The 22,183-nt window shown below is 54.4% G+C and overlaps 1 protein-coding gene across 3 annotated transcripts; it reads right to left on the minus strand.

Moving 5' to 3' along the window:
• Positions 1–1,484: 1,484 nt before the first annotated feature.
• On the minus strand, positions 1,485–20,673 carry Napa (NSF attachment protein alpha). 3 transcript variants are annotated; one of them, XM_028854912.2, is made up of 11 exons: positions 20,480–20,672; positions 11,158–11,237; positions 9,394–9,510; positions 5,896–5,942; positions 5,352–5,429; positions 5,118–5,173; positions 4,963–5,047; positions 4,185–4,289; positions 3,144–3,212; positions 2,824–2,874; positions 1,485–2,163 (listed from the first exon to the last, which is right to left on the minus strand). In XM_028854912.2, the coding sequence occupies exons 1-11, from the start codon at positions 20,575–20,577 to the stop codon at positions 2,062–2,064; spliced, it is 888 nt and encodes a 295-aa protein (XP_028710745.1). In that variant the 5' UTR covers positions 20,578–20,672; the 3' UTR covers positions 1,485–2,061. The 3 variants fall into 3 exon arrangements, with proteins under 3 accessions (XP_028710745.1, XP_037057955.1, XP_037057956.1); XM_037202061.1 differs by lacking the exon at positions 20,480–20,672 and adding an exon at positions 18,582–18,665 and having other exon boundaries at positions 1,487–2,163; XM_037202060.1 differs by lacking the exon at positions 3,144–3,212 and having other exon boundaries at positions 20,480–20,673.
• Positions 20,674–22,183: the final 1,510 nt, after the last annotated feature.

A 22,183-nucleotide genomic window follows, 5' to 3' on the forward strand; every position in this document is an offset into this window, starting at 1 on the left:
TTTTTCAAAAAGGACGAGGAGATGCACACCTGTAGCCCCGGGATTCCTTTGGAGAGGTGGAGCTGGAAGCTCATGGGTCAGTTAGCTTGGAGTACTCAGCACAGAAGCATAAAGTTACATAGTGAGACCCTGTCTCAAACAATACAAAACAAAAAGACCCTGCCTCAATGAGGGAAGAGAGGATTGGCAATGCCCTCTGACCCCCACATGTAGGCCATGGCACATGTGCATACACAGAGACCTCCAATCGTGTGGTAGGCCCTTGGCCAATGTTAGTACTGAGACCTCACATGGGCAGTCTTCAGAGATAGTGTGGGTATGGAAGTAAGGAGCTGAAGCATTCCAGATTCCTGGTTTGGTGAGGAAGAGCTCCCCGCTGGCACCCAGCAGTTGTTCTATGAATCATCCAGAGTGAATGGGATGTGAAGGCTGGCATGGCCTCTCAAGCTTTGCGTCTGTGTATGTAATGAATGTGCCGTGCACTCCATGCACATGGGAGGATGGGACATCAGCTGTCCTTTCTATCACTTAGTCCCTTGAGACAGGGTCTCTTCCTGAAGCTGATGCCAGGCTTCTGGCCACCTGTGCCTCCCTTTCCTGGGTCACAGGTGTGTGTGTGCTCATGCCAGTGTTTTTAAGACAGGGTTTCTGTGTAGCTCTGGCTGCTCTGTACGTAACTCGCATAGCTCCCCCTGCCTCTGCCTCTCGCATGCTGGGACTAAGGGTGTGCACCACCATGCCCGGCCATGCCAGTGCTTGTTCCTGTGGTGCTGGGGATGGGATCTGAACTTAGGGTCCTCATGCTTGCTGCATAAGTACTTTTGCCCATGGGGCCATCTCTCCAGGCTGTGCAGTTTGTTTTCTTCAGGCTGCTTCTGACTCACACGGCAATCTATAATCCACCTTCACATAATTTCCAACCCTACTGTGCATTTGAGCCACTTATGAAGCTTCCAAAACACCAGCAGGGTGGTGACCTGAGTCTAACCACAGAGCAGCAGGTGTGGCCCTGGCTGGTAGATGGGTCAGTGGTTTGGAAGCAGAGCCAGGGCTGAGACTCAGATTTGGGAATGGATGGCAGATCCTCACAGGCCTTCTTGGCAATGCTCATGGTGGACAATGGTCAGTCTCCAGCCTCAGGTTTCTCCAGAGCTGACGACCACTCAATGTTAATCAACTGACTGAAGCTGTGGGGGCACTGGAGGGACAGAGGAGCACAGCAGGACGTCTGGAAGGCCAACTTTTCCTGCTGGGCCCGGCTCAGCCAGGGCAATCCCACAGGAAGGGGCCCAGCCCCGGCAGACCCAAGGTGGGGTGGAGTGGGTGTGCGGCTCCTGCCATCTCCTCTTCTGGCGGTGTGGAGGGGAGGAGGAGTGGGACAGCAATCGGGCCAGTCCACTCTTCAGCTGATTCTCAGGCTCAGCTGGGGACGGGACAGCCAGGGCCCAGGGGGAGGACACACGGGCAACAGGGACAGCAGAGGAGACTCATGCAAAAGTGGCAGGTTTTATTGTCCTTTTTGGGCCAGCTGCAGCTTCAGGTCAACAGACAGACCTGAGCGCAGGGAAAGAAGCAGGCGTAGGGCAGGGCCCAGGCACTCCCTGTGAGTTCCAGGGCTGGGTCTAACCTGAGAGGTTGCCATTGTAGGGGGCAGGGGAAAGCTCCAGGGGTTGAGGTCAGCACTAGCCAGAAAGAGCAAGTCTCAGGGCTACCTGTGTTCTTATCTCTGCTAAGGGACAAGGTAGGAGAGAGAGAAAACGCCTTAGCACACAGCTGGTAAGGAGATGGGACTGGATGCTGACCCAGGTAGCACACAGAGAGGTCTGTATTGGAGATTTCTGTCCAGGTGGTTTCCAGGGCAGGAGGACACCTTTGGGGGCTTAAATAAATGGCAGGGTGAGGGATGCAGCGGGCATAGGTGACCAGCCAGCCAGCAGAGCCTGACTGGTGCCCTGGAGGATGTGGCCTGCATCGCACCCACTCAGCCTTCAGACTCCTGGCGGGAGGTGTTGGGCCCCACCTCTCTGACTGACAGATGGGTGGAAGGCAGCGGCTGGAGGCCTAGCGCAGGTCCTCCTCGTCACCCTGGATGGTCTTCTTGATACGCAGCAACATGGTGGTGAGCCACTGGTCCAGCCTCGAGATGGAGTCATATTCCTTCACCTGTAGCACAGGGAGGGTGATCTGTTACACTTTGCTTTTTCCCCCGACACCCTCCCTGGCCCCAGTCCCAAGGTTTCCAAGAGGGCACCCTGTCACCTTGGTCTGCAAAGCTTGGAGCATGAGTTGGCAGTAAAAGACTTTGTAGCTTTAAGACCCTCCCAGCATCTTGGCTTTGTGGGTGGAACTGAGGCCCGGAGGCATGAGAGATGGCCTCTCCCATCCCTATACCAGGTGGGCTATGGCCAGTCTGACTTCTGCTCTCAGGGACCTAAATTACTGGGGGCACCCAGGGGGAGATGTCAGTGGCAAGTACTGGCGAGAGCACCAGGACAGGACACAGTTGGGAACAAATGGCTTTCCAGAATGTTCAGAGCAGAGTGGGAATGGGAAATAATCCTCCAGGGGCTCTGAGGAGTTAGGAAGACCTGGATTTGGGGGGCAGAGACGGACTGAAATCCCAAAGGGTCAGGGTAAGTACCAGTCTCTCTTCAGCCTTTGTGCCACTATCTATAAAGTGGGGCAGCAGTGAAGGTTCTAGGGTGAACCACAGGGAAGAAAGTGATAGCCAGGGCCCAGAGCCTAGAGTTCAAGTAGGGCAGAATTCATGAGAGGCACAGTGGAGAAAATCCAGTGGCCAGAACCCCTGTGGCAGCCACTCACCGATTCTGTGTAGCTGTCCACATTCTGTTCCTCATGGGCTTCCAGCAGCTTCTGCAAACAAGGTCAGGGTCAGCCAGACCCAGCAGATGCTCTGGGGGACCCCAGGCTCCTGGCCATGGCCACCTCCCTCCACTGTCACTGCATTAACTTGTCTCACATAGAAAGCAGAGCAGAATGGCAGGAGAAACCAAACCACACACAGCCCTTGGAGAATGTCTCTAAACAATCTTGTGTAACGGTTACCCCAGCTGAGACCCAGGCATCCACGCATCCCTGCCCATTCCACCCCCAGGTCAGGGAGAGCCACATCCAGGACTCACTTTTATCAGCTTGCATTCCCGGGAATCCGAGAAGGCCGGGAACAGCTCCTCATACTTTTGAACAGCAAGCTGAGCGATGAGAGAGGGTGAAAAACGCTAACAAAGACTGGGGCACTGAAAACATTCACTGGCAGTGAATTGGTGCTCTATGCTGTGCCAGGGTCACCTGACTCGTGACTGATGGTGCCATCCCTAACTCAGCTGAATCCAGTTGGCAGAGATGGCTGCAGGAAGGGGGCAGGCTTCCCAGGCAGGGGGTGGAGGAGACAAAAGAGCCCATTCCACACACCGAGCCTACAGCTGGACCTTGGGTAGGTTAAGTGACAGTGGGAAAACACACACTGAGGATGCTAGGTGAGTGTGTGTGTGGTGGAGGTGGCGGGCGGATCGCTCCTGCTTCTAATTCATCAGTGAGGGCTGGGATGCGGCTCAGTGGCAGAGCACTTGCATGGTATGCACGAGGCCTCAGGTTCCATCCCACCACAAAAAGTACAAACAGCAAACTGTTTCACCTCCCCAAAAGCAAAGCTGCCAGCTGTACTCAGGCAAGTGGGGGAGACAGTGGAGCAGCCAGACATCACGTAGCCCTGGTGGTCTGATCAGGAAGCACTAGAAAATTGAAGTCTAACACCCAGTTTCCAGATCCTCCCACCAACCACTGCCCTCCCTATCCCTAACCTCTCTTGCCAGGAAGCACTGAAAATCAGTGGGTAGGCATACAGCCAAAGTTAAACCCAGGCCACCAGGAACCCCAGGGCCTGGCAGGAACGGTGCCCTGGCCTCAGCAGCTTCCACATCACAACTGAATGGGACAGTCAGGATTTACAGTAACCCACGAAGGGGAGAGGCCAGCAGCTGGGAACTCACAAAAGCATCCAGGCCGAGGCAGGGACCCCAGGGTGAATAACACCAATGTCACATTATTCTCCATCCTAACCAAAGGACAGGGGCCAAGTGGAGAAACTGCCCTCTAACACCAAGAAGTGACTTGGTCTGGTGACAATAGCAGCCTGTAAGGTGGCTTGGCTGGTGCGGGCTCACCTTGGCATTGAGCATGTCGATGCAGAAGTGGCAGAGGGCTGCCTTGAAGAAGTAGTCTTTGGCGCTGTACTTGAGGAGGGGGCTGTCCATGGCGCTGGTCCCTACCTATAGCCACATATCACCATGAGCTTAGGCAGGCAACTCCAGGGTGAAGGTCACTGCAGCACTAAAGTGTGCTAGGAGCTAATCCTGTATCTTAGGGGGAGGTCTGGGAACCTCAGGGTGACAGCGATCAGGGACAGCTCAGCAAGGTCACCAAGTGTTGCTGGAATGACCAGGACATGATGAGGGTGTGGGTGGAGCAGGGGAAGCCAGGTGTCCGTGGGCCTTGAAGGCAGCTCAAGTCACTGGGGGAGGAGGCGCCATTACCAGCCATACAGGAAATTGGCACTTGGTGGGCAGAGGGGTGGCAGTTGTAGGAGTATGAGAAGCAATGCCCGCCCCTCTCCCAGGGCCAGCTGCCTGCCCTTTTCTGGCCACAGGCTGGTCCTCCCCACAAGCACTGTGTCACAGGGGCATATGACACCCGCTGCTTCCCATGGATCGGAGTCCCTGCCCTGCTGGTTCTTCTCCCTGTGCCCCACTTTTTCTGCAGAGGACACCCAGCTCTGGGGACAGCTCCTGTGTGGAGTGGCAGGAGCCATCTAGGACAAGGGGGTGGGTGACATGCACAGGTTCTAGGTGAAGAAGCACTTGGGGAGGGTGGCCTGGGAGAGAGTGGAGACTGAGTGGGGTGGGTGGAGGGGGGTGGGAGACGCTGACAGCCAGCAAAGCCCACCTGCTCATAGATGTCGATAGCCTTCTGGTACTGCTCCAGCTGTGCGGCATAGCCAGCCACCTTCAGCAGACACTTGTTGGCTGAGCTGTGGGGAGGAGGAGCATGAAGGGACAGTGGCAGGTCCCATAAGGAGGGGCAGGCTAGGGAGGGGCTACCTGTTGGACTCTTCGCCTTTGTAGTAGTCTGCAGACTGCTCGTAGTGGGCGATGGCCTGGGGAGACAGGACAACAGGGTAACTGGAGTGGAGCACGGGGCGCAGCAGAACCTTAGCACAGCTTCCCCACCTTCTGTAAGCACAGGGCAGGGACTCCCCTCCCACTCTGAGCATCATGGTGGGTGGGGACAGGAACACCAGAGGCCCCAGCACAGCCAGCCTGATACCAGCTCACCTTCTCCACGTCCACCAGTTCTGTCTCATAGATCTCAGCGATGGAGATGTGGTGCTTGGCTGCAATTGTGAATCTGCCCTGGGGGACACAGGGAAGGAATGCTTATGACCAGAGACGTTTTCCATGCCCAATCTCACCCCATCCAGTCCAGCATCCTTGGGTTTCCACCTTGGTATGAGGTCTGACCACAGAGATGGAGGTGACAATGTGAAGGGGTGGACAGTAATGAACTGACAGGAGCAGCAGCCTAATGTGGCCTACTACCTAGCAGTTGTCTCTCAGGACAGTGTCCCTAGAACAGAGGGAGGCTGAGCATTCCTCAGGCTCCTAGGGACACCAGGGCAGGGCCGGGCAAGGGGAAGCTCCTGCATGGGCACTGCAGGAACAAGGGGATGGACAAGGGGCAGAGGCCACATGTGAAGGGCGTGTGGGCTACAGCAGACACCCCATTCTGTAGCCCAGCTCAGTACCAAATCCCCTGCCTCCCACAGCACAGCAAACAGGATGGGACACTGAGCAAGACAGAGCAGCAAGCAACCCTTACCATGTCTGTATAGATCTCAATTGCTCTCATCAGACAGTTAATGGCCTCTAGGGAGGAAAGAGAGGATGGAGAAGTCATTACAGCAGGTCCTGGAGACAGGAGGTAGACTGCACTCCCCAAGGGAGATGACAGGCCTTGGCTTCAGGGCTCTTGGGCTCTCTTAGAGCAACCGGAAGGAGAGGACGGGAGCCCTAGGCCCCAGGCGACCTGGTCAGACTGCGAGTCTCTGCATACAGAAACATGATGGGCACATCTTCCCAGGGAGGCACTCTCTCTTAGGCAGCCATACTTCCAGCTTTCTAGTAGGATCAGGGCACACAATGGTATCGCCAGACTCCCACAGAGTTTGAATCAGACTAGCACAGCGCTGCTCTCAAAGGGCAAACTGATGACCAGAGCTGAGCTGGGGCAGAGGCTACCATGCCCACCATCTGTCCTGGAGGCTCTACCTTGAGTAGGTCTTATCCTTGTTATTGGCTCGACTGGCCTCTCTGGCAGAGGGCTGGATGCCATGAGCACTGGGACCCCTCTATGGGGGCTCTGCACCCCTAGTGCTGAAGAGCACCGCCCTCTCCTCAGTTCCCCTGAAAGGTGCCAGCACTGCTGGATGCTCAAATATAAGCTGTACCCAACACCAGGACGGCACCAGGCTACCTTTGTTGTACCATCTCTTCTAAGATTTTAAATTGGGGAAAGGCTTTTTTTTTTTTTTTGGACAAGTTATTTGGAGGAGAGAGGCGTTGAGTGGGAGGCATCTTCCAGCAGATGGAAACGATCTCGCAGTATCTTAACTTCTTTAGAGTATCTCAGGAGGGGAGTACGGGGCAATGAAAGGAGTTGGGGAAGGCACAGGGTTGAGGGTCAAGGTGGACCATAAGGTATGTACCGGGAAGGCTCCAGGTCTGCCCACTGGGCTGACAGTGGACTGGACTTTTTTGGCATGAGGGTACTAAGGCTGCTTCCTGAGGGGATTTCAATAGCTAAGGCCTGTTGGCACAGGCTCTCTTGGTGGGATAGCCCCTGCCACAGCAGTGGGGGAGGAAGATGGATTCACAGGGCCTGGTCCTCTCATGCTGACTCCTTGCTCTGGGAGCAGCTTGGAAAGTTGTAGGCTGCCAGCTGATACCCTGGCCTGCTCTCACCACAGGGCTTATCTGATGCCACAGACCTCAGCGCACCCCTGAAGGTAACTAGTAGGGCCCTTGGTCTGTTTCTACCCTCCTGGGTGTTCAGCCTGTCTAGAACAGGTAGGGAGTTACAGAGTCCAACTCACCACTGAGTTACCCTGAAGCCCCTGATCACATGCAGATCTAAGCAAGCACCATCCACAATAAACTAGGGACAAACTGCAGGCTCCAATAAGGAGGTGGGATGGGTGGAAAGATGTCAGGTGTCTTGTACACAGTGGGCTCCCAGGAAACAACAGTGGGTGTGGGGTGGAGAGAAGACGTGTGAGGCTAGACTACTTCCCCGCCCATGCACATTCACAGCAAGCTCCTGCTTTCTAAAGGGTTAAATTCCCAGGTCTCAGGCAGGCAGGCAGCTGCTGCTGCTGACGGAAAGTCTAAGGTGAGATTCCTAAAGGGCTGATGGACCAGACCACAGGGCAGGTGATCAGACAGCTAAGGGATGTCCCTCCTGAGGAAACTGGGTGTTCAAGCCTCCACTGGCCATCCAGCTGTTCCCCAGGGCACCCAGCCAGCAGGGAGGCTCTGGAGGCAGGGCTGCCCCCTCTGGATGTCAGGAGCTGCTGTGCACACCTCACAGTGGCTCTGCACTATCACCGAGGGGACAAAGCACAGCAGTGGGATGGGCTAGGCTGCAGCTTATTGGTGCGGCACAAGGCCCTGGGTTCTTTAGGGCGGCGGGGTGATCTGCTCAGGCCACTTAGCGTGTCCTCCCCTGCCTGGTCACTCTTCCGTGAGCCCTGACTGGGCCCAGACAGAACGGCTGTCACCCGTACAAACACGCTCCCCTCCCCTCCCCTGTGGAACTGTGACTGGGGAGGGCACCAAGGCAGTAGGGATGGATGTCACACAGCTGTCAGCCCTCCCTGCCCAGCCTGAGTCCCCAGCCCTTAACGTCAGAAGCTCTCCCCTCACAACTTTGCGTGGCCGACCATGGAAGGCAAGTCTACTCTTGTCACCTTCACACCTTGCCTGTAGCATCCTCAATACACTTTCATCGTAGTTTGCCCTTGCTGAGGCCGGGGCCCATCTTGGGTCCCCAGAGAAAAGGGACATGACCACAAGCTGGGAGGTACAGTTCTGTTCAAAGAGCTCATGACGTTATGGCATCCTGTAGGTTGGCAGCCACTACCACCCAGGAACGAGTCCTTCCGGCCACTCCGGGTGGAGCAGCAGCTGAAGGGCACAGATGCCAGGCAGCATCTCCAGGCCAACCAGTTCCCCAGGGAGCAGAAGGGAAAGTATGGGGAGGGCTCTGTGGAGGAGAGGACTGCCCTGAGTAGTCACTGGGTGTATCTAAGTCTTACCTAGCTGAGAGGTCATCGTCCTCTCTGCCTGTCAGGCCTGAGCCCCACATCACAGCTAAACAAACAGGAGTGACCAGTCAGCCTGGGGGCAGAGTCAACAGTCATTTCCCTAACTGGGAGTGGTCCTGTGACAATGACGGCAGCTATCCACTGATTCTGGGGAGGGCAGGGGGTGTTTGCCTTCTCCCCAGAGGTGGGCCTTCATCTAAACACTGAGCCTCTCCTTTGAGAAGGAATAATCACTTCTTTTCTACTCCCAAATGCTGGGACGATAGCCATGAACTGCCATGACTGGCTTAGATGGTCAATTAAAACAAATACTTTTGCTTGCTGAAATTTAAACTTAGTAATCTATGTGGCTCTAAGATTAAAAAAAAAAAAAAACTCTAAGGACTGGGGACATGTACAGCACATTCTCAGCATACAAGAGGTCCAGGCTCCACCCCTAGCACCACAAAAATAAGTGAACAAAAATAACGAAAGCAAACTCCCCAGCCCAGGAAATCCAAGTCTGAGGTCCATGAGCTGTGCTTTGGCTGAACCAGGCTCCTGTCCCCACAGGCTCTGTTTTAAGGAACTGGGCCTTGGTAACTCATCCGAGGCTTTGTTCTCTCTGCTTCTTCGTGGGGTGCAGGGAAGGCAGGTCAGGCTCATTTCTGCTCTACCTGGTTCATCTTGGACTGCCCTGCTCCCTTCTGCATGCTAATTCTGACAACTGAACAGCTTTGCCTGGCTCCCTGGCAAGCAGTGGGTCTGAAATGGAACTCCCACTCCCAAATGCTCGAATCCCAGGAGAGGGTGAGGGTTGCAAACCAGGGTGGGGGAGGTGGGGATACAGGGCAGGATGCCATTGCCAACCAAAGACCAGACAATTCTCAAGTTAGGGCTTGTTTTGCTCCTGGCCTATCATGTGTCAGCCACTGGAAAAACCCAGGTCAGGAGAGACACCGAAGGATGTGGGGACGTGCTCAGCTCTGCTGTCTGTGGCTCACAGGGCTTCTTACCTTGGGGGTCGGCTTTCTTGAAAGCATTGCCTGCGTCCACGAAGCAGGTGGCTGCATCATGCTTGCTCTGCAGCTGCAGGTGCAGCTGGGCAGCCTGGCAGAAAGCGTTCCCAGCAGCTGGAACAGAACAGATCGTCCCAGCTTCAATGCGGCTGCAGTCATTGCCCCAAGAGGCACATTAGGCTCACAAGAACACAGCCAGAGTCCCAGGCAGAGGCCCAGACCAGCCCACTCCAGCCCAATGGCAGCCTGAACCCCTCGCAGAGCTTCCTGGCGGTGCACTTGGTAGAATGAAGACACCAGGCAGCTGCCTTGGGGAAGCCTGAGCCCATGCATAGAAACAGCCTGGGTAAACCCAGTGCCAATCCCATGTCCTCGGCCTGGCCTCTGCCAGCACCTCCAGAGCCATCACTTCCACAGAGAGGAAGGAAAGGCAGGCAGAGCTAAGGGCCGAAAATAGACGAGACATGATGACCAGGCTCTTGGGCTTAGAGCTCTCCCTTTGGACAGGGAAGCCTAGAACCTGAATAGAAGGTGGAGATGGAGCACGGGGGGGGGGGGGGGGGGAGAAGGGTGCTCTGGAAAGGTAGAGGTGAGATTAACCCGTGTGACACTTCCCACTTGCTCCCTTCCCTAGCCCGCTTCTTTCCTCCACAATTCCCCAAAGCTCTCAGGTGCATCCCTGCAATGAGTCCTTGCCTAGAAAGGGAAACAGGACATGGACAGCAAGAGCCAGAGTCCATGTAGACAGTGCTCCCGCCCGAGGCCCAGGCCATCCTGTGCTTGGTCAGCACCATAGGCCCCACACCATTTTGCTCACATACCTCCCCTAGACTGGCTAAGGGGAGGCGGGGGCGGGGGCGGGGTCTTCCCTGCTGTGGGCAGTGCTCCAACACCACCCCAGCTAAGGTGCTACCCGGCATGCTCCTCCAGTCCCAGCTGAGTGGGAGCCTCTAAGCTGTGGGACACACAAAGCCTGCAAAAGCTTTGCTCTACTATTATCTGGTCATTACGATCACCTTGTGGGCCCAGGGGTTGAAACCACACCTCACAAATGCCAGGCTAACTTTCTGCCCAAACACTGTTATATCACCAGTAACAGTAGTAATATTCATCATTGTCACAGTCGTGTTTTGGTTTTCTGAGATAAATTCTCTTTTATTGCAGAATCATCTCAAATTCCCAATGTAGCCTGAGAGGGTCTTGAACTCCTGCCCCACCTGCCCCATCTCTGGAGTGCTAGGGTACTATGCTAGGCTCCAGAATTATTTTTAAGAATTTCAAATACTTTGAGCAGGGGACAGATGGACTAAGACTTCTGTTGTGATCACGGAGGATGGGCAGGAAAGCAACCTGTGATTAAGTAACAGTCCATGGAGTGCTGGACTTTGGTAACTGCACTCATAGGATGTGGTAATAACTGAGTCTACCTTGAACCTCTGCAACCCACTGTCATCCCCACCATGTCCAGAAAGCTCCTCCCTGAGCTCCAAAACGGTCTCTTGCTTCAGTTTCTTGGACCAACCTTGCTGATAGTGGAAACCATACCATAAAATCAGGCGATGGGCTGCCCCAACAGATCTCATCTAGAGGCCTGGTGGATTTCCTCCCTGCCTCCTTTCCTGAGAAAGACTGCCCCCCTCCCCCATATACCCCCAACTTAGGGGCAAAGAATCCCACTGGTCTCATGCTGTGGACTCCTGATGCTGGAGAAGGGACTTCAAGGCCACACTCTGGGCCGGTCTGTGGGTTGAGGGCACGCACCACTCCAGTTCTTGGCCATCTTGAACATGTTTGCCGCTCTGGCATAGATCTCGCATGCTTCCTCTATTTTGGATGAACCTCTGGGGAGAAGGAAAGGAAGAGGTGATGAGACCCTCCAGTCCACTATCAGAAAGCAAACCCACCCTGCCCTGCCGACAGCTGAGCTGTGTCTGGACCGCTGCATCTGGGCAGTGCAGGCAGAAGACACTGTCCCTGGAGGGGATGTGTGGATGCCCATGGTGGTAGTGGTGATTCCTGACCTCCTCTCCTCCACAACCTGACTCTGTGGCCTTTTCTACTTCCTGCCTAGGTAGTAGGTGACCACTTGGACCTAGGGAATCGACAGATTCCTGTTCTTCAGGAGGCTGCAAAGCATTCTGGGGGATCCCCAGGATCCCAATCCTGAACCTGTGCTTTGCAGAAAGACCTCACTACAGTGTGTTGTCATACTTCAGAACAGGGCAGATATGGCACATGTCAGCCATACGGAGAAATACTATCACAAGACATAAATACAAAATGCTCCTGTTTATATAAAAAATTAAGAGAGTGAGAAGAAAAGAAACACACATTTATATAAACACTGAATATTTCTGGAAAAATATACCCAAACCTAGTAATAGCATTGTTTCCTGAGGTAGAGCCTGCAGAATTGGGGCTGGTGGGGGGTGACATTCACGGTACATGTTTGCTCTGCTAGTTAGTTTTGTACCATCTGCACATTTTATCGCCTTCAGGAAATTTAATTTATGTATTTCATTGTTTTACATAGGCTCTCGTGTAGCTCAGGCTGGCCTCAAACTCTGGATCTTCCTGCCACCACCTTCTGCATGCTGGGATTACAAACATGCACTCAGGCCCGTGTGGTGCTAGGGATGGAACTCGGGGCCTCGGGCATGCTAGGCAAGTGCTCCACCAATTCAGCTCTACCTTCAGCCCTGTGTTTTAATATATCAGGACTTATATTTGACCTGCAGCTCAGCAATGAATAACAGCACTAGCAATTTATCCTAAGCCTTAACCAGAAGAGCTGCAAAGGCATTTGGCACAGCATTCTGAAAATGCAAAACCACCCTTCTACACTCACTGTGCCAGGGTAGGAGCCTGGGAGACACACAAGTGGAGGGGACATTTTAGTCTGTTTGCTGAGTCAGGGTCTTACACAGTCCAGGCTGGTCTCAAACTTATAGCACACTGATGAAGGTGACCTTTGACTCCTCATCCCACTGTTGAAGTTATGGGCTTGCACCATCACACTGGGCTTTGGCTTGACAAGCAAGTGTTCTACCACTGAGCTACATCTCCTACCCCAGTAGCTTGTAGTCATTCTAAAATAAAGAACACCTCTTTGGGCTTTACCCTGGCATCTCAACCTCCAAGAGGTTCACATGAACCTCCTCCTCGGACAGAGGGCAGGATGCTTTCTTATTAGCTCAAACTCCTAAGTTCCTTCCAAATTCTGTCTTCCAATGCAGTCTAGCCCATGAGGACTGTGACCCAACAACTGTTCAAAACTCTCACCACCCACATCAGCAGTCAAAGAAATTCAACACCCCAGTGTCCTCAAATGGATTTCAAACTCTTCCCACACTGGCAGTGTTTAAAAAACAAAAAGGAACATTTCCCCATGAGAAGGCACAAACATCATCTTCACTACCTGCCCTACATCGACCATGTCAATGGACCCAGCATGGATGACGCTTGGGAGCTTGCCTTATCACACAGCTACGGGGGGCCTGGAAGCTGTCATGTGTGACCTGAACCAGACCAGAGACCCTATCAGTGTGGGGTAGCACCCACAGCCCTGAACAGTGTGAGGCAGCACCCACGGCCACATGCCTGAACACTTGCTCAGCAGGTGGGTGGCCCTGCATTAGGCCTTTTAACCACTACAGTTTAGAGACCAGGTGATTTGGGTGACTCGGCGAGACTGGCCACTGTGCCAAGGCAGCCAATGGCCTGAAGGAGGACTCCTGAATCCACACAGCATCAAGTGAAGCACTTCCTCAGACAGTCCACCCTCCGCTGCCCCGGCACCATGCTCCTCCCCCACGTTACTGGGACCTGGTTTCCCTTTAGCCACTCCCAGTCATGATGAGGTCAGAAATGTCCATGTTGCTGTTGGCACAGATTAAACCAGAAGGGCCCCCTGGACCTGGATGCAAAACACCCCACAAGGACCATCTTTGGCATGCTCTCTCTGGATGTGCTGGAGATACAAAGCGGGGCCTGGCATGTGCTCAACTGCTCTGCCACTAACACCCCAGTCCCAGGAATATTTGTACTGTCTCTGACAGGGTCTCGCGTACCCTAATCCCAGGCTGGCCTTGACCCTTGCTACAAGCCGAGGCTAGCCTTTATGCTTGATTTTATGTGGTGCTTGGGACTTTGTGCATGCTGGGCAAACTCACTACCAACCGTGCCCTGCCATGTTTGCTTTTACATTTATTTTATGTGTTTGAGTGTTTTGCCTACATGTATGCATGTGCGACACTTGGGTGACTGGTGCCCAAGGATATCAAGAGGGCACCAGGTACACTGGAACTGTAGTGATAGACAGTTGTGAGTCAGTCACCATGTGGGTGTCAAGAATTGAACTTGGGTCCTCTACAAAAGCAACAAGTGCTCTTAACTGCATCTCTCCATCCTTTGGAATAGTGTCTGAACAGGGCATACTCACAGACATTAACCACAGATCTTTCCACCCCAGTGACCCCCCAGTTCATCCTTTCTTGGCTGGTGGAACTAAGTCCCATATAGCCCCAGACGCTCCTGGCAGAGCAGCTGTGTCTGGTGTTATCAAGAACCCTGAGGCAGAGTGGCATTGAGAGCCGTCACTGCTGGCTAGGTTTGATTCAGCTCAGCACAACAGGCAGACTCAGCACCAAGTCTGCCAGCTGCCGGCTGAGACTCTGATCCCACGCTAAGCTGGGCTGACCCGTCTACTGCAGAGAAAGCCAGAGGGATTACTGCCTGCTCTGGCCCCAGGCTGCCTCCTGCCCTGATACCCTGGTCCTTGCCCTGCCTCTGTGAGGTAACAACAGAAGATCTCCAGAGTCCAAGCTCCTTTCACAGATGGGAAATAGAAAGTCCCCAGGGGGCAAATCCACTTGCGTAGTTTACCCAACAAATCCTGAAGAAGCCATGCACATACTTCCTTTGCTGTGAAACAAGTATCTGAGGATTTAACGATGGCTATTCACAGAGGAGGAAGCCTGTTCTCCACAATATCAACACACTTGCTCACAGACACTTGGCGTGAGGCTGTACCTGATGGCGTGAGGCCAAGGCTCAGTCCTCAGTGGCCAAGGAGCTGCCCCAGAAGAAGGAGGGGTACTGGAGGTGAGATTCATAGCATGTGCAAAGGCTGAGTCAGAAACATGCTGGAGGAGCCGAGGAAGGGAAGTGGGCCTGTCGGGTAGGGCAGGGCGAGGTACAACTAGGTTGGAGCAGACAGGACACGGAAGAGTGAGGCCTTGCTCTGACATGAGAGTGACCAGCAGGAAGATGCCTCCCGCATGATGCACCACAGGCTCACTGCCTTCTGAAGGGCCCGGGTAGCACTGCATGCGACAGCTGACAGGCCTCCCCCACTGACCTCCTCCGAGCTGCCTTGGTTGCACTCTTCAGCCCACAGCTCCGTGCCTCACTGGGAATAGAGGGAACTGGTTGGGGCTGGCCTGGTGCAGGCTGTCTATAATTACCGCTCAGCTTTGCTCCCCCAAGAGGCGCGGAGGAAGCAGCCTCAGGCCTCCCAGGCACAGCTGCCATATGGAGTGCTGAATGGTGCCAGGAAAGTGCAGGCGCTGTTGGCAGTGGCCGGGGCTTCTGCAGGACAGACCAGGCCTGCCTACCTCCTGCCTCCGTCCTCTGGACACTCTGGCTCCCAGAAGCATGCCATTTCACTGCTCCTGTGGTCCCCCACCTTACGTCTCAGACTCTCCCTCCTGGCCCTCTGGTATGCACCCCAGTTCTCTCCTAGGACTTAAGGCTCACTGGCCAGATTATCTAGCCAGGGTACTCAGTTTTCACTAAGACGATGGACCCAAGGCCTGCCATAATCATCCACGGCTCCCAACTGGTGATGATGCTGGGAGACCTACAGGAGTGTGCCCAAGCTGACACTGCTAGTCCCTTGCTTAGCACCCCAGAGTCCTCTGGAAAATGAGGAGGATGGCCAGGTGCATGCCGGCCTCGAGCGTCCACCAGAGAACAGCATGCACTGCTAGGCTGCTGAAGGAGGACCCTGCTCCCTGCTGGGGCTGCCAAGCATCCTCTAGGTAAGGGACACGTCATCCAGCCAGCCCTCATGGGGTCACCACAGTTAGAAAGACCCAGAGGGAAAGAAAGGATCACCAGCTCACCACGGTGACCTGTAAGACAGTGACGGGCAGGAAATGTTTCAAGCACTTTGCTGTATCTGTGACCATGGGTGAGGACCCCAGAGCCCGCCTCTCCTCAGCTGCACAATGGGGACTGATCTGACCCCATGTCCCTGGGAGAAATCTGAGAGACAACACACACTCAGTAGCTGGCCTGGACGCGGCATCCAGTGGGTACTCAGGTGGCACAAAACAGAAACAGCGCCCCTCCCAACGGGCACTTTGGAGTGGTTTCCCTGTCACAGGTTAGGGCTCTGCACCTTGCTGGTGAGGGTGTCACTGTCGTCAGACCCCACAGAGCTCAGACTCAGAAATGTTTCCCCACTTCAGCAGCTCAGCGTGGGCTCGGAGGCCTCCCCCTTCCGGGGAGCTGTGCACTCCTCCTTTGCTTCCAGACCCAGGCCTCCCCTTCCTGCACCAATCTCCTAGCGCTGACAGGGCAGTGGTTTATGTCTTTGGGTCCGCACCCATGGAGTCAACTCATCAGGATCACAAATGTTCCAAAAACCTATACCTGCTCTCAACATGTCCTGGCTCCCCCCGCCCCTGTTCCCTGAACAGCACAGGGGAGCAGGCAATCCTACCACACTGACATTGCATGAACAAGTAACCTGCAGGTGACTCAAAGGGTACAGGAGTGGGGCTGGGTGTAGGTTTATGTAAATGCTACACCCTCTCATGGAAGGGATCTGAGCAGGTGCTGGTGTCTGCGGGGATGGGGTGGGGGGGGGGGTGGTTAGGGGAGGACCCACTGGGACAACATTGTACATAATAGTGGGTCTGCTGTCCCAGGAAAATGCCAGCCCAGGGAACGGTCAAAGATGTCGCTCACACAACCTGGAAGGCCTCCTTTCTGTGTCCTGACAGGATCTCACTCATCACAGCCCAGAATGCCAACATTTGCTTTACTTAAAAAAGTGCTGGGAATGCCCCTGGCCTCTCAGCAACTTTTGCACAGGAGGAACCGGGGATCCTCTGTGCAACCAGTCAGCAGAGGCCATACTGTGATTAAGTCGGGAGCTCTGGGGTTCCCCTAGAGACCTCCCCTGCCCTGTGGACTGGGCAGGTGATGCCAAGCTTTCAGCTGTGTAGGTAACCTGGCAGCTGATGCACTGTGGTTCCTACTTGGAAGGATACTGGGGCTTCTGCAGATGGCAGGGGAGCAGATACAAAGTAGAGCCTGTCCCAGGCTCTGCAGAATGCCTGTGGGCCCAGTGGGAGGCACCCTCCCTCCCCAGGCAGTCCTGCTCACTTCCAAAGCTGGCCTTTAGACTCCTAGTGCCTTCAGGCAGTTCAAATGGAACCAGCTTGTCAACATGTCTTCTTGAGGAACTGGCTGTTTGTATACAGAACACTCTGCCACCTCCTCCAGCTTCCCAGCGACTCCAGCCCAACTTGCAGCAGCAATGATATCAAGAATCACACCGCTGAGCATCTCATATACACACTCAAAGTCAACAGTACTCACCATGCTCCAAATCAGCCTGCTTACTCCATAGAAAAACGGTGGGAAGAGGGGTCACTCTAACCTTGTTTCCTAGAGGAAGAAACTCCCCAAAAAACTGGCATCCCACACGAAAGGGTCTCGCTATGTAGACCAGGCTGGCCTCAAACTTACAGAGGTCTGCCAGCCTCTGCTTCCCAAGTGCTAGTGGCCACCAAGACCCACTCTGATTTGTTTTTGAAGAGAAGGCTGCAGGGAGAAGGTAGGTATCAGGAAGAGCCCTACAGAACAGAACTGCCCTTCAGGACATGTCCACTTCCCATGGTACACATCAGAGGAGCCAGAAAGAGGTAAAGAGTGCCCAGACTCTCGGGCAGGAATGCCCATCACCCAGGGAAGGCGCTAAAAAGACTTTGATGGTAAATTTGACTGGTGTTTCAAAGCCCCCTAGTGTCTACCAGCCCAGAAATCCAGAAGAGTGAAGATGGGTGAGAACCCAGATCAGGACAACCTACATGACCCACGCAGTCTGAGCAGAGGCCTCTTAACTTGAGAAGCTGTCACCACTGACATTTCCAAGAACAGAAGAAGCCTTAGGGAGCAGCTGAGTGAAGGCCACTTATCAAATGGTTACCTGGCAGCCCCAGCGCCAAGAGGAAGGGCCAGAGTGGCGCCCATCTGGTGGTGAAGTGGTTTCTCTCCATGTGATCTCACGGTACATCCAAGCCCGCCCCCCACTCTACCCCCACTTCCAGTGGGCCTTGCTCACTTCCTTACAGTACCTCTTCTATTCTTCCTGGAGGGACCAGAAGAAACCCACCTGTTCTTTCAAACGTTTACAGAAAACTGCTGTGTGGAAACGCAGTCTAAGGGAGGCAGCACTCCAAACTAGTTTGTCACGCCCTCCCTACATCCGGTGTCCACAAGCAGGCATGCGTGTCTGGGCTTCAGAGGCACAGCACCAGGCTAATGGACTGAGCTGTGGAACTACATGGACCAGGTCTGACTGCCTGGTGCCTCCTCTGCTTCCAGACAAATCAAGGATAAAGGCTGCCCCCTTTATCCTTTACCCACCTCCACCGTGATTTTGTGGGGACTAAATAAGGTTAACTGACTGACCCAGGCAGGGCTGAGCAGCAGAGTGAGCAATCGGCAGACATTATCCACCAAGACTGTAAGAGGTTCCCACAATACTGTCCCCCAATCAGCTACTGCAGTTCTTTCAAAAGGGTCAAGAGCAACCCACTGGGACAGGGCTCCAATAAAATCCTGCTCACAAGCCTCATCTATATCCAGCCTCCCCTCCCCTTCTTCCCTTTTAAGGTCACAGTCTGACTAGGAACTCTTGTCTGTACTAACCCTTCAGCAGGCAGGCTTCTGGGCCTTTTCTCAAGCTTGTCCCTTCTGCTGCTCCCCAACTGAGAGGACCCCCACATCTTCTGCTCAGCCTCTGGATGGGAACTTGTCCTCTAGGAAGCCATCTCTGTCCCTGTCCCATCCTTCTGGGCAGAAACTCCTCTCACACCAGACCTTTGTTCCCACCGTCCCTGCTGCCTAGACCGCCCTCCCAGGCTTCCGTTCCCTGCCTCACTCCTTACCAAGAGCCTCCCTGGAACTTTGTGTGAATGACACAAGCTGGCCCTTACCCCCGACAGTTCTGCTCTCTCGGTGGCTGAAAAGTGGTAAACAGGTGGAACCCGCAGCTGCTCCCTGGGAGCAGTCCAACTTATCTCTCTGGGCCAAAGAGACCAGACACTGAGCCATCAGGAAACCAACTGCTGAAAACTGAGCCCGAGGCACCAGCCCAACACCGAGCCTGAACTTCTGCCCTTGTGCAGACTGAAGAAACACACACACACCTCTCAAGTGAAACATTCCTTGTGTAACTGACACAGCCCATCAGAACACGGATGTCTCTCTCTGCAGCAGGTACAAACTGCAGGCACAAACATTCTGCCAGTTCCTTTGCTAAACATTATCTGACCTCAAATAACAAGGGATGGCTTCATCTTCTCTCTCCCCTTCATTTCCTGTCCTCCACCCAGCTCCTGACAGTCTCTCTCGGAATCCAGGCCCTTCTCCTATTATGCCCAGATCGCGGGGATGCCCAAAAGACAGACCATCATGGAGACTGAATCCCCTATGTAAAAGCAAAGAGCCTTAATTCAAGCTCGAGCTTGGACTCTCCATCTGTCTGACACTGGTGAGAGCAGAGAGCCCTAAACCCAGGTGGGGTAGGGGTTTTATCATAGCAGAGGTTGGGGATGGGGATTTCCAGGGTTCAGGACCCCGATTGGCTGGCATTTGTCTAGGGGTATAGGTGTGTGCAGGGAATGTTTGGAAGGTCAGGTATTTCTCCTCAGATGCTGGCCCTCCCTGGGTGGGGTCAGCTTATGACTTTTCCTGGGGACTGGGTGGCACCTGCTAGTAAGCCTGTCATGGCAGCTGTGTGGTCAAGTTGTGTTGTGCTCCCCATATCTCTCAGCCTTTCCCCAGCTTTCTGGCAAGCTCTTCATTCTTCTCCAGTCCTTGCTTCTGAGGATTCTGATTCTGTGCCCCACCCCTAGCACCAAGCTCTTCCTCGCAACCACCTGCCCGGTCCCTTTCCCAGTGTGCCTCTCTGGTTGTTCCTTCAGCAGTCTTGCTGGCTCCCTGTACTGTTCTCTCCCCCTTCCCCCCCTATACCCAAGGCACGGGGCCCTCTCCCCTTCATAGCCGTTCTCCAGATCCTCTCAGGCTCTCCAGTCTCCCCATCCCCCTCTTACACCCTCTGAGTCTGCTTCCTCCTAGCTAGTGAGCCTCTCAGAGCTCTGAGCCCACACAAGACTCAGTTCTGAGCTCATTACACAGAGTTCATACTAACAAAAAAACTTCTGCAGTTAGTTTTTAACCAATGAGCCCTTTCATGAAAATAACTTCCCTGCGATAAAGAAGCCTCCGAATCACATGCCAAGCTTGGCTCTGCTGCTTCTAAGTTAATATGGCTGAAGAGGGCCAACTTGCATGAACTTTGTGTGAGGTGCCTGCCACCTCCTGGGGGTGTGTTCTGACCCCAAACTTGAAAACCACCCAGTAGGCCTCTATCCTCCTCTGGTTCTCTTGGGTGCCTCATCCTCCCATCGCCATTTCCGTGGCCAAACCAGTGTCACCGTCCGTTCATGCCCTCCCCTGGGGGGCGGGTCTCCATCTCTCAGGCCAGGCCTCCTGGCCATCAGTCATTCTGAGCCAGAGCCACACTCACACCTCATACTCCGTCTCATCATGCCCAGGGTCGCCCCAGCCCGGGTACTCTCGGTCTGATGTCCTTACCCCGGCAGCCTGGGCCGCCGCACAGACCCATGGGCACCAGCCTGGGAAAGGCGCGGCCACCGTCAGCGGGTGTCGTCGGCTTCAGGGCCCGGCCAGGGTCTGCAAGGCCGTAGAGGGGTTTCCAGAGTACAGAGGGCCAGCGAGCCCACTCTCGCCCGCCGCGGGCCCAGCATCGCCCGCCGCTTACCCGAAGAGGCCGGAGAAGAAGGATTGCGAGTTCTTCACCTTGCGCTCCGCCTCGGCCAGCAGCGCCACTGCCTCAGCCTGCTTCCCGGAGGTGTCCATGACGCCGCAGAGATGCTCGGCTCGGCCCGACACAGCCGGGCGATTACTTACAGGCCCCGGACACCGCGCACTAGGCAGAGCTCCGCCCGCTGCGTTGACGTCGTCCGGCCCTGTTGCGCCACGTGACCCGTGCGGACCAACCAGCGGGCTCGCGCTGCGAAGCGCGCCCCTCCAGCCACGCCTCCTCCGGCCATAGCACTCCGCCCCTTGACCCGCAACCCAAGCACACGCCCGCCGACTGACGCCACTTGCTTCCTAAGAGCCCCGCAGCGCACTGCCACGTGACACCACACAAGCCAATCATGATCCCGCACTGCCAAGCACGCTTCCCCCGCCCTCCCCCAAGCGCGACCTTTGACTCCCTCCAACCAATCAGCAGGCGTCATGGACTAGTTCCGCCTCACCTCTGCGGAACTGGGACACACTAGTCAGCTGACCAGTGACGCGACGCTCACGTGACGTCTCAAGGTTCACGCTCCGGGTTTGACAGATCCAGCAGTTTAGCTCCGCCTCCTGCTTCACCTCACTTGGGAAGGCTTTGTGGTTAAAAAAAAAAAAGGAAGAAAAAGCAAAAAGAAACTTCGTACGCCCTCTGGCGATCGTCTCTGGAATTGGCTTGGGAGTCCAGAAGGTCTCAATTTCTAGCTGGAGGGCTGATAAGCTGGCTCAGCTGGTAAAGGCACTTGCTACCAAATTTAATGACTAGTTTGATTCCTGGGACCCACAGGGTGGAACGTGAGACCTGACTCCTGCAAGTTGTTCTCTAACCTATACACACGAGGTTGGGGCATACACAGAATGGCATGGGTATGTCAAAGGGGCACAGGAGCAGCTGGGGAGATGGCTCAGTGCCTGGGTGTGGATACCTCGACCCACGTAAAAAGCGGGGTATGTCAGCGTGTATCTGTAACAACAGCAGTGGGTGGGTGGGAGACAGGCATATCCCTGGAGCTTGCTGACCAGCCAGTCTAGCTGAATCAATGAGCTCCAGGGTCAGTGAAAGACCTTGTCTCAAAAAAATAAGATGGAGAACAATCGAGAAAGACTTCTGACATCAACCTCTGGCCTACACACACACACACACACACACACACACACACACACACACACACACACACACACGAGAGAGAGAGAGAGAGAGAGAGAGAGAGAGAGAGAGAGAGAGAGAGAGAGAGAGAGAGACAGACAGACGGGGGGGGGGAACACACAAAAAAGAGTTTTAAAAATTAGTGAAGGCATCTAAAAGCATGGGCAGCCAGTTAACAGTACTGACAATGGTTCGGTGTCTGTAGCAAACAAACTATGCTACAGTAAGAAACTGGCATGTGGAAATTATTGGTACTATGCTAGTTTTCTGTAAACCTACAGTTATTCTAAAAGTCTCATCTAGAAGACCAGCCGCCAGGGCTCGGCCCACAATGATTCTAGTCCCAACAGTGTGGTGTGGCGCAGGAACCTGTATCTCTTCTTAACTGCACTTTACTGCTTAGCTAGCAGAGAACATTTGAGGAAAGTGTTATTCAAGTTGGGTGTTAGTGACAAGAAAGGCCAAAAGTCAGCTTCCCCTGACCCTTTCCCATTGAACACTTGTCTGAATGTCCTTATG

This window comes from Peromyscus leucopus, chromosome 1, assembly GCF_004664715.2.
Source record: "Peromyscus leucopus breed LL Stock chromosome 1, UCI_PerLeu_2.1, whole genome shotgun sequence".
NCBI classification, from domain to species: domain Eukaryota; kingdom Metazoa; phylum Chordata; class Mammalia; order Rodentia; family Cricetidae; genus Peromyscus; species Peromyscus leucopus.

Bases quoted from the DNA above. Each gene is read 5' to 3' on its own strand.
- Napa (XM_028854912.2), bottom strand. From the start codon at position 20,577: ATGGACACCTCCGGGAAGCAGGCTGAGGCAGTGGCGCTGCTGGCCGAG. The intron at 4,290-4,962 runs GTGGGCTTTGCT...ATGTGGCTATAG, and splicing joins CTATCGACATCTATGAGCAG to GTAGGGACCAGCGCCATGGA. The intron at 2,875-3,143 runs GTGAGTCCTGGA...CCTTGTTTGCAG, and splicing joins GGGAATGCAAGCTGATAAAA to AAGCTGCTGGAAGCCCATGA.